Genomic DNA, 12,618 nt, shown 5'->3' on the forward strand with positions numbered 1-12,618 from the left:
CATTGAGTATTAATTGCTTGAATATGGTTAGGATACATACACTGTACCTCTAAATGCTGTGTGTCCCATACCAGAGTCAATAAGTGGTTACTCCAAAATTCAGTTTAATCTGAGAATGCCATAAGGTTTTCCATAATCTTCCTTGTATGAGGTTTGGGTTGTTCCCAGTTGAAACACCATATAATGCCTAGTACGATATTTTCATTCACAACCCACTGATACTTTACATCTTGTTTAAAATCTTTCCATCCACTAAAAAAGGGATGATATGTGTTCTTACACATCATACTATGACATGTCAGGCATGCGGTCACTGTGTGCTGCCCATTATATTTGGGTATTTTGGTCATCAAAATTTATGGTTATACTGTACATTTATCAGTTTACCTGACATTAAACACTTTGCATCATAATGGTTCACTGGGAAGAAATTCCTGAATATTTAAATGAATTCCTAATATTCTAATGAAGGTAAGTTTCTGTAACTCAGTTTCATTACCATTTCTACCCGTAAAATAGGGATAATACTGTTAAACATTTCGTGATAGTTATAGCCATCATATGTATCAAGCTGTCTATCTTTTTTTTTTATCCTCACCTGAGGATATGTTTATTGATTTTAGACAGAGAGGAAGGGGGGAGGGACGGAGGGGGAAGAGAGAGAGAGAGGGAGAGAGAGAGAGAAAAAGAGAGACAGAGATGTGAGAGAGAAAAACATCGATGAGAAGCAACTCATACATGCCCTGACTGGAGATTGAACCGGAAACCCAGGTATGTGCCCTGACCCGGAATTGAACTTGCAACCTTTTTGGTATATGGAATGATGTTCCAATGAACTGAGCCACCCTGCCAGGGCAAGCTCTCTACCTTTAAAAAATAAATAGGAAGTCAGGAAAATTAAATAACATGCAAATCACATTCTAGCACTCTCAAGAATTTATGAGCAAAAGGGATTATTAGTCACATATTTAATCCTTTAGTCACCAAGGGATAAATAGATATAGCCCACTACATAGTGAATGCAAAAGCCTTCTCTAAAAGGTGACTTTTAATGCTGTTTTTTATCATTTGTATAGAAGTTAATGCTCATAAAATATACTATAAACTAGGAAAATTACTTAAATGAACAATGAGACCAGAGTTAAATATCCAATGAAACTTGTGTAGCACCAGGCAGTTCTTTATAAACTGTATTGCTTGCTGGCATGGTTTAATATCATTTTAACAAAGTTTTTATAACACTCAGAATACAGAAATATAGACTCCACCACAAACTTAAGGAAACCAAATACTCTTGTCTTTGAACTATAACCTTTGGGGAGTTACTCATACATGACACATATTTCTTTCCAACCTCAGAGATAAAAACAGCAAAATATACAAATGTCAAATATTAACAGAGTGTGAAACGATTGAATGGTCTGGCACAGGAATCTGAAACATCCTTTTGACTACAGCTAGTAACAAGCAGAACCTGCCACCAATATTATAGCTGCTTTTTTGAGGAGAAAGACAGAAGTTAATTTTAAACACCGAGATAATCATCACTCATTACCACATACTGGTGTCTAATCATTATGAAGGTTTTATAATAAGGTTTCAATTCTCATCTGATCTGAAATTCAATGAACTTGCTTGCCATAAGAAACCCTCACTGCTCTCCCACTCCCAAATAAATTGGGTTCATCTTTGCTTACTGGAGAAAAAATGCATGAAGCGGCCAGAATTTCACTGCTTTTGGAGGAATATCTCAGTTCACATAAAAATGTATTCTTGCTCCTACTATATGATCAGCCGAAAGTATTAAATCCTCACTGAGCATTCTGGAGACATAGTATACCACTCTATTACTATGGTGAAAATACTTGAGAGAGGGAGGAGGTAAGAAATGATGGTGGCTTGGACCAGGGCGGAAGCAGTGGCATTGGTAAGAAGTAATCAGATTCTGGATATATAATGAAGGTAGAACCAACAGTATTTACTTATGGAGGTTATATGGGAAGTGAGAAAAAAAGAGGAAAAAGAACAACTCCAAGGTTTCTGGCCCAGTTCTTTTGAAAATGGAAGCAATAAAAGCATGTTTGTGCATCCACAGTAAAAGAAGCCAAGGCAGAGGATACAGGATTTAGACACAGATACAGATAGATGGGTAGGTGTGCTAGGAGCATGCGGAAGTACTCTTTTGATTACTAAATTTTCTCAGTGGAATAAGATAAAAAATACAAGTGGAGAGTAAAGCTGGAGAAGGTGTTGGAAGTTTAAGGAGAATGGAACATGTATGATTAGTCACCTAGTAAAGCAGGAGAGGAAATGGCTAAGAAAACATAATATGATTGTTGGGAAGTATTAAGGGATCACTCTGAGTTTATGGTCAGTCTGGATATATGTCAATGTTTTCCTATTAGTTCAGCTATGTAAAGTACAGGTATAGCATAGGTGGGAAATAGGATTTAACCAGGGTTGGATTTTGACAGCAAGTATAACAAAGAGAGAGAAGGGCCAAGGGAACTGAAGACATATGCATGGGAGTGAACATGGAAGCTAAGCTGGGTAAGGAGAGAAGTGAGGATATCAGGGGAGTGACAGACAGTTTAAAGGTGGTGGGATCAATGCCACAGAACTATCGGTATTTCCATGTTCAATGATGCTTTAGTATTTTCCCTCTATTATTTATATTCTTTTAAAATACATATATATCTTTATTGATGTCAGAGAGAGGAAGGGAGAGAGGGAGAGAGGCAGAAACATCTATGATGAGAGAGTCACTGATGGGCTGCCTCCCGCATGCTCCCCACTGGGGATCAAGCCCACAACCCGGGCATGTACCCCAACCAGGAATTGAAATTCGATCTCCTGGATCATAGGTTGATGCTCAACTGCTGAGCCACGCCCAGCCGGGCCATTATTTTTATTCTTTGTACTTGTTAATATATCAGTTGTTAAAATATCATGGAAATTATGAATATGTGCCTCTGTCTGCAGCCTAGCACTATATTATATATTATGCACAACTAGATCTTTAAATTTGCTTTCTCATAGCATTCAGCCTAGTTTCTTTTCACATCCCTGGCCCTACATGCTTGAGCACATGCATACATGTAAAATAAGAATGGCTACCTTTGCGTGGTGACTATGGGGTTTGTTATATGGGGTTTTCATGAAGACTTTTTCCCTCTTTCTAATTTCTAAATTTTCTATACTGAGTATAAAATGCTTTTATAATTTAGAAAAAATATTTAAAAGAATATATATATTTATACCCATATATAATTAAAACCCTGGCTGTGCTCCATAATGAGGTGTTAGAAGATTTAATCAGGCAGGATTAAGGCCATAGATAATTTACAGAAAATAAAAGATTTGAGAGGATGAAAGCTGACATACTTTTTAAAACTACAAGGTTTCATAAAACATATGCATGGGTCATTATCTAGCAAGTGAAATGTATTAAAATGCATGACACTGAAACTGCAATTAAGACAGTAAAATATTTTTAAATTGGGAGAAAGGACCATTACTAACCTGCTTTCTGTTTTGAGCTCTTGCATTCCGCAATCTTCGAGCAGAATAAAAGATAAAATAGCCCACAGTTGCTGCCGTAATAATAAAAAAGGACACAGAAACAAGGAAAATTGAATAGTGATTCACCCAAGGACCATGCTTTTTCCCTACTTCGATGACCATTGTTACTTGTATGCCTTTTTGAATTGATTGTAGAATTTTTGTGCCTTTCAGATTGCCAATCATGATGGCAACAATGTCTCCTGCACCTGTAAAAGGAAAGGAATTTAGTTTTAGTTTGGTAAAGCATTTTTGGTATAAAAATCCAAGTGCTAAACTGATTTTAAATTATTACCAGTGAGACAAAGGAAGGATGCTCATTCATTCAATTAACATTTTGGGGCATCTACTATGCATATAAAAGTTATAGGGGATATAAACATGCCAAAGACTTGGTTACTGATCTTAAGGAACTCAGTTTAGTGAGGAAGCTGTGATATATAACAGATACCTTCCCTCTCCTCAGGTTAACGTCTTATAATTCAAAAGTATTTAGTCTGTGGCCCAGTTAGTTCTTTTTTTTTTTTTTTTTTTCCCCATTATGAAAGTCAGTTCGCTCTTAAATGAAGGCTTTCTAGAAAACTAAGAGTCCTCTGTATGGTACAAAATAGGGCATATATCCTAGGGAACCTGAGATTGGGGAAAGAGAAATACTTATGCATTTTCCAATTTATAAGGTGATAGACTATCTTATGAGTTCATTACTAAAAAGTATAAGAATATATATATCCAGATTAGTAATTTGAGGCAAATAATGCTTACAAGTACAAATGTACAACACATTGACAGAAATGTATATTACTATTCAACACCAACTAAAATCAAGCCTGAAATTAAACTAAATTTATTACTTAGTATAATAGTCTAAGTCTTAGTCTTGTTGACCCTGAGAATGAAGGCACCTACTAAGAAGGACTCCTGGTGGCTGTCTGGGCTCAAATTTATACACAGAGCTTACCAACCATTGCTCAACAGGGGCCTCTCACTCAAAATGTGCTTCAGGCAGAAGCCTGAACTAAATAAACTCCCTGTGACCTGTTCTGAACTGCCTTCCTGCACTGTGTTCCTGACATCTGAGCCAACCCTTATAAAGGAGTTCCTGGAATCATATTTCAACCAATAGGACTGAGACTTTCCTCATCTAATTGAAGATGCACTGCTATATCCCTATCAGCATCTTCACCAACCAATCATAGTGGCTCCATTCCAATCAATAGGGACAGTGCTTTTTGGACCAATCAAACTGTGAGGATTTGGAGTCCTCATTTGCATGAAAACAGACCAATCAGGGACCTGGGTGGGGACTTCTCTCTATATAAGTAAGTTCCCCTCTGGCTCTTGGAGCTACTTTCCCTTTCTACTGAAGACTGAATTTCCCTAGCTGGAGTTGTATAACCCAACCTGTTTTGCTGGAGAATAATGGAGATACCCTGTCTTGGTGGGTCCAACCCAACCAAAGAAGAGCTGTCTAGCCAGGCTGGAGCGAAGCTATTTCACTGGAGAAGGAACAGCTGCAACACCCGGGCTGCTTCATGCCCTGGGCTATCTCACAGCCATGCTGTTCCACAGTTGAGCTGTAATAGTATTGCGCTGTCTCACAGCTGTGCTGTTCTCCAGTCAAGCTGTATCACGATTGTGCTGTTCCACACCCATGCAGTTCCATAACTGTGATTTATTTCAATTGAGCTGTTTGCACTGAATAAAGTCTCCCCCTTCACCACACCCCAAATTGAGGATTCCTGTTGGTATTGAATTGGTGCCAGTGACCATCAGTGTAAAGCCCTAATCTTTGTAACACCTCCCTCTCTACCACACCCCCTACTAATCTTTGTCCTCTCTACCCCCCAACTATATAAATCTTGTGAAAAATGTAAGGGACAAACATTATCTTTCCCAATGTTATGAGGATGTCAAATTACTCATGCAATTTCCATGCTTATCAAGGTTGATATCCCTTCTAGTTTATATGACCTGAGACAGATAATCTGAAGCAAAAGAATAGAGTTCTTTGAATGTTAAGAGATAGCCGTCCAGAGAAACTCCCACTGATATTAGGTTAAGGTACTATCTTAGTTAATGATCAAACTCAAATCAGGAAAAACAAAGCCACACACGCAAGCGCACCCCCACACACCCACCCACACACACACAATTGGAAAAGGCCCTTCGGACTAGAAATTAATTACAAAAGTACAATATGAAAACAGAATTCACAAAAGATGTTGGTGGACTGAGTGGGAGCTACACTGACACCCTTCTGGAACCAAATTGGAATTACAACTAAAATATAGAAAAAACAATACTGAATAATCAACTGCAACTGAAGAAGAGCTGGAGAGCACCTTCATAACCAAGGAGGAAAATTGGAGACCGCATAGAGACTGGTAGGAGGTATGGAGGCACAAGAGGGCTGGCCAGGCTCCCACAGGCAGCAGCTGAAGGTCTTGAGGGAGACCTCAGCTGTGGGGGTTTCCCACTGAGGACTCTGGGGCCTAAACCCCAGGCTTGGCTTCCCAGCCAAGAGCACCAGAGCTGGGAAAGGTGCCCACATAACATCTGGCTGTGAAAAGCATCAGGGTTTCTGTCTGCCAGAGAGAAATGGCTGGAAATGCAGGCACCCTCGTAAAGAGCCAATGCACAAAGTTTCGCGTGCAGCCGCTCACCTTGGGCTCTAGCAGAGGAAAGGCAGAGTGGACTGGAGCTGTGTGAGGAGAATCTAGGGTTGTGGGCTCTTGAAATAGAGCTCAGAGGGCACCCCTATGGATTCCTGTGCTGAGTCATTCCCCCAACCTGCAGAGGACATCTTTCATAGGCACACATTTATCTTCCAAGAAGCTTTTGCCTGAGGTGGAAGCAATTGCCCCACCCTGCTGGAAAACCTCTCCTCCTACCACATGGAATTTCTACAGCCTGAGGCTCATTAAGAGGCTGATAACAATCAGCCACCCCACCCTGTGGAGTTTCTACAGCCTGAGGCTCATTAAGAGAATCAGATTAATCAGCCTGCAGAGGTGGAACTCAGAGTGCTTTCAGTCTTTGCCTGATCTGCTTCTGGACCTGGGCCTTGGAAAAACAGACTGGGGTGTGCATCTTGGTTCTGTCCAAACACATTCAGCCCCAACAGAGGGCATCTCAAGCCATAGCTGGCTAATAGCTCCAAACAGGGTACTCAAAGCCAGTCAAAAGCAGCATCTCACATTGGCCTGCACCAGAGACCTTCCAAAAAGACTAAGAGTCCTATCAGGCCTACCTAATACATAGAAATAAACCCAAACAGGCAGCCAAAATGGGGAGACAAAAAACAAGCTACAAATGTAAGAACAAGAGAAGTGTACAGAAAAATAGCTAAATGAAATGGAGATAAGCAATCTATCAGTTACAGAGTTCAGAATACTGATTGTAAGGATGCTCAACAGCATGAAAAAAGATATGGAAACTATGAAAAATGACCAGTCAGAAATGAAGAATGACATAGCAGAAATAAAGAATACATTGAAAGGAATAAACAGCAGATTAAAGGAAGCTGAGGATTGGATCAGCGAATTAGAAGACAGGGTAGAAAAAAATCACTCAATCAGAGATCCAAAAGACAAAACAGTTAAAAAAAAGTCTAAGGGAGCTGTGGGACAGCATGAAATGTAACAATATTTGCGTCATAGTACTAAGAAGAGGTCAAAAGTAAGCAAGGTTTAGAGAACCTGTTTGAAGAAATAATGGCAGAAAACTTCCCTAACCTGGGGAAGGAAAAAGACACAAGTTCAGGAAGCACAGAGAGTCCCAAGCAAGAATAGTACAAAGAGGCCCACACCCAGAGGCATTGTAATTAAAATGCCAAAAATTCAAGACAGAGAATATTAAAGGCAGCAAAAGAAAAGCAACCTGTTACTTACAAAGGAGCTCCAGCTGACTTCTCATCAGAAACTCTACAGGCCAGAAGAGAACGGCATGAAGTATTCAAGGTAATGCAAAACAAGGATCTCAAACCAAGGCAATTCTATCCAGCAAGGCTATCATTCAAAATAGATGGTGAAATAAAGAGCTTCCCAGACAAAAAAAGGCTAAAGGGGTTTATCATCACCAAACCAGCATTGCAGGAAATGTTAAAGGGACTGCTGTAATAATCAGAAGAAACAGAGAGAGAAACATAGGCATAAAGAATTAAAATGGCACTAAATAATGACCTATCAATAATAACCTTAAGGACTTTAAGGGAGAGATCAACAGCAATACAGTCATAGTCGGGGACTTTAACACCCCACTGACTTCACTGGATAGATCTTCCAGACAAAAAGTCAACATAGAAACAGTGACTCTAAATGGCACACCAGATCAGATGGATTTAATTGATATTAAAGAACATTTCAGCCCAAAGCTGCAGAATATACATTCCTCTCAAGTGCACATGGGTCATTCTCAAAGACAGACCACATGTTAGGACACAAAACCAGTCTCTACAAGTTCAAGAAGATTGAAATCAGATCAAGCATGTCAGATCACAATGACATGAAATTAGAAATCAACTACAGTAAAAACACTCAAAAACATTCAAACCCATGGAGGCTAAATAGCATATTATTAAACAATGAATGGGTTACCAATAAGATCAAGAAATAAATCAAAAACTTCCTGGAAACAAATGAAAATGAACGCACAACAACCCAATATCTATGGGACATAGCGAGAGCAGTCCTGAGAGGGAAGTCCATAGCACTGCAGGCCTACCTTAAAAAGCAAGAACAATTTTTAGTAAACTATCTAACTCTACAACTTAAAAAATTAGAAAGCTCCCCTGTGAAGCTGTCCAGCCCAGGGCTTTTGTTTGTTAGGAGTTTTTTTTATTGCTGCTTTGATTTCATCAATTGTTATTAGCCTATTCAGGTTTTCTGATTCTTCCTGATTCAGTTTTATATGATCTCTCTCATATGTGGAATCTAATAAACAAAATAGACTGAGGAACTAAGTAGATCCAGACACACAGAAGCATGGAACAGACTGATGAATCTCAGTGTGAAGGTGGGGGTGGGAGAGATTAATCAATGAACTTATATGCATATATGCATAACCCATGGACACAGATAACAGTGTGGTGAAGGCCTGGGAGTGGGCGGATGCGGGGTGGAGGGGATCAATGGGGAAAAAAGGGGGGATATCTGTAATACTTTCAATAATAAAGATAAATTTATAAAAAGAAAACAGAATCCACACTTTCAATAATCAAATTAAGAGTACAAACCTTAAATGGCAATATATAGCAGAATTGTTACCCTAGTAATCCTTTAAATTTATGATCCCCAGTGGCCAAAGTCTTCAAAAGATCAAGACCCTCTCTTTATTTGAAGTTACTAATTTAAAAATAATGTATTCATAAGGTATTATTACAAATTTTTAAAGTTCTAAGAGACATCATTTTAACATATGATAGCCATTTAGTTAAACCCTTTTATAACTTGACTGACTCATTTGCAATCATTCAGTTTGGCTGCCATTGACGACTTACTCTTCTCATTTACATGGGGAAAATCTCAAAAACAATGGGACGTAAAGGTGTCTGAAATGCCTTCTGTTGCATATTTTTCCTCTATTAGTGTTTGATTCAGTATCCTTCATGTGTCTAGAGAACTGGTTATTTTGCAAGAAGAGTGGCTCATTTTTATATTTACTGGGGGCTTCACATTTCTAGTTTTGGCACTAAAAACACAGATTTTGTCTTTTCTCTGTAAGACAGCTAAAGATTTCCTGTCATAAAGTTTTGATTAATTACATAATCTGTATAAACTTTGAAAGCATGGATAATTCTAAAAATCAGATTTGGGAATATATTGTCATTTTAAATATTTCTTTTTAACACAGATTTGTCCTTCTAAACTTTTTATGACTGATAGAAATAAGTTTTCATTCTTTTAGAAGATATGAGGTGGGTGGCAGGGGTGGAAGCTCAGGAACATACTGGCCATTGTGGTCAGATGGAGATTTAAAAATGATAGTCAAGAAATACATTATTTATACATAATGAACAATGCTCTGCTTCAGTTGCTCCAATTCGTATTCATACATGCTATATATAGTCTAATTATCTATTAAATTAGCTTCCTAGTCATGTAAGAGACCTATTTCTAAGTATTATTATATATCTACTCTTCCCCACACCCCTGCAACTATTTAAAAATTGCTCCTCCTCCAGTGTTCTCCATAACAGTTAATGATCCCCCAAACTTCTGGTCACCTGGTTTAGGAACCTCAGAATCACATTTGAATACTCACTGCTAATCTACCAAGTCATGTAGATGCTACTTCCTTGGCATTTCTCATTATGAGATACTTCTTTCCACTCCTGCTGCCTATATAATATGGGCCTTCTACTGTCAATTTGAAAAACTCAACCAAGCTTGGGTCCGAAGAATAAAACAAGCTTCAAGAGAGAGAGCTTGAGGGTTTCAGTACAAGTACCCTCTGACATTTATATTGGTTGCTCAGTGACATTTTTGTTTGCTTCCTGAATCCTGTCTATGTTCTGGATAATTGAGGTTGCCAGATAAGATTTATCTATAAACTAGATTCTGTTCTAAGTGCTTTACATGCATTAACATATTTCATCTTCACATCAACCCTATAAGGTAGGCATTGCTATTATCCCATTAAAAATAAGATTGACGAACTTGCCTGGAATAACACATGCTAGTAACTGCACAACTGGTATCTGCTCTTAACCACCATTCTACATCATTTCTCTGTCTTTTATTTTTATTTTGATTGATTTCAAAAAAGAGGAAGAGAGAGAGAGAGAGAGAGAGAGAGAGAGAGAGAGAGAGAGAGAAACATCAATGATGAGAGTCATTGATTAGCTGCTTCCTGCACACCCCCCTGCTGGGGATCGAGCCTGAAACCCAGGCATGTGCCCTGACTGGGAATCAAACCTCAATCTCCTGGATCATAGGTTGATGCTCAATTGCTGAGCCACACCATCCGGGCAATTATTTCTCTAACTTTAATGAAATCTAAAGCTATTATTTGACTGTAAAAATGAAAATTAAATAGGTACATTGGGGGTAGGTGGTAAATGTTAACAACTGGTTCTTGGGGAGGGGTGGGGAAAGGAGGAATCCTTGGTTTATAGTGTTTCTCAATTTCTGTGGTGTAAATACTACCCCCATGGTCATGTGAATGTGGAGTTGGGAAAATATGGGTACAATTGGCTAAGCCAGATGACTCTAGAATACCACTGGATGTTACAGAGTCAAAATTTAAATACAAGGCCCTGGTGAGGTTACTCAGTTGGTTAAAGCGTAGTCCCGATATGCCAAGGTTGAGGGTTTGATCCCTGGTCAGGGCACATACAAGAATCAACCAATGAATGCATAAATAAGTAGAACAACAAATCGATCTCTCTCTCCCCTCTCTTAAATCAATCAATAAAAAAATGTTAAAAGTTAAATACAAATAGTATAAAATTCAAAACTTATAACAAAGTTACTTTGCTTATTCATTTCATTTAATCATACCTACTTTGAAAAACCAAAGTTCATATACAATCCCAAGTTAAATTTGTTTTTCTAGTTGCTACTCTTTTGAAAACCATAAAATATGTACCATGAAATTCCAAAGAAGAGCAATCAGACTTATTTTTGAGGAACAGGAAAAGAAATCTTTTCTGATTGGTGTGTGTGTGTGTTTTTAAAGCAGGCTTTGATGAGCCTTTTTCTCCCTAAAACTTTCTCCGTCCTTAAAATATTGGAGTCTCAAGGGGCTATTACTATGCTTCAGCTAATTCTAAACCTCTCACATTAAAATTAGTGACTTTGTAATCGATCTTTTTAAAGCATCACAAGACATATTCTGTATGTAAAGTTAGTCATTTATTATAAGCACCAATTATGTGGTCTTATTCAGAACTTACTCTGAATGTTTAATCTCTCTAATATCTGGTGTGTTGAGGAATAGAAAGTAAACATTGAAAACACACACACAAGGACAGAAGCTTTTCTTATCTTAAATGAGATTTAGAAAATATGAATGGCATGTTTTCAAAGGGATGAGCAAAATATAATTTTGTGTCTATTTGGGGAGGATATAATACTAATATTCCCTTCCGAGAGAACCTCAAAGCACTTCTTCAACTGTTTATGAGAATTGATCTTCTTTGAAGGTAGGAGTTTTGATGCTCAAAAAGACAAGTGCAATTAACAGATAACCAACCTATATCATTGACTATATGTTCTTTATGCTGCAGAATTTGGCTTATCAATTTATTTACTTATAGTAGTACAACAACATATTAAATGAAAACAGTTAGATTACAATCTTTAAAATTATTGATATTTCTTCAAAACATCCTTACAGTTCATCTTTAAGACCAATGTTGATATATCAATACACAGACTCTTGCACAAGTTGCCAAGTTTTCCACTTTTTTATCCAAAATTTCACTATACCAACTATCTCCTTTGGAAAGTGCCAGGCTTAAGAAACAAAATATGGTTTGCACAGATCAACTGATTAAAACATAGTGCTAATAAAATCAAGGTTATAGTTCAATTATCCTTCTTGTAGTACCAATTATACAAAAGACAGTAAATCTAATTTCATTCATTAAGGGTGTTTTTTATTGTATCTATACACATGCCAGACACTGTGCTAGGCCTTGGAGCTACAAAAAGGAATAAAATATAGTCTCTTCCCTCTAGGCATTTGCAAATGTCTCCTATATATGAGCCATTCACTACTAGGAAGAATGTGAACTAAGCCAGTGAAACAATTTGTGTACATTTATTATCACCTCCATAAGTAGAAAATATAATTTCCAGAGAAGTGAAGGTGGCGGCACTCTCACAAGAAGCAGAGGGCCCTTGCTCCAAGCGACGGAATGGATTTACACCTAAAATACTGCATAACCAGCTTAGAAAAACCAGACAAATATACCTGAGTGGATATATTTCAAGTAAGGAGCACTGAAGAAACATCAGAGTCCAGTAAGGCGGGGGGGCATAGAAAGGGGGAGCCCCCCCTAAGCCAGTGCTCGGGTTCAAGGCCCAAGGGTTAGAGGCTGCAAAGCACCCTCCC

At 38.1% G+C, this 12,618-nt stretch overlaps 1 protein-coding gene across 1 annotated transcript in view; it reads right to left on the minus strand.

Annotated features, from left to right (window-relative positions):
• The window catches only part of RNF128 (ring finger protein 128), a 70,822-nt gene that overhangs the window by 26,097 nt on the left and 32,107 nt on the right, over positions 1-12,618 (minus strand). The window contains exon 2 of the mRNA XM_081125334.1: positions 3,523-3,770. Coding sequence (XP_080981460.1) covers positions 3,523-3,770 — 248 coding nt within the window. The remainder of the gene's footprint in view (positions 1-3,522; positions 3,771-12,618) is intronic.

The sequence above is a fragment of the Miniopterus schreibersii genome, assembly GCF_964146895.1.
Source record: "Miniopterus schreibersii genome assembly, chromosome: X".
NCBI lineage: Eukaryota > Metazoa > Chordata > Mammalia > Chiroptera > Miniopteridae > Miniopterus > Miniopterus schreibersii.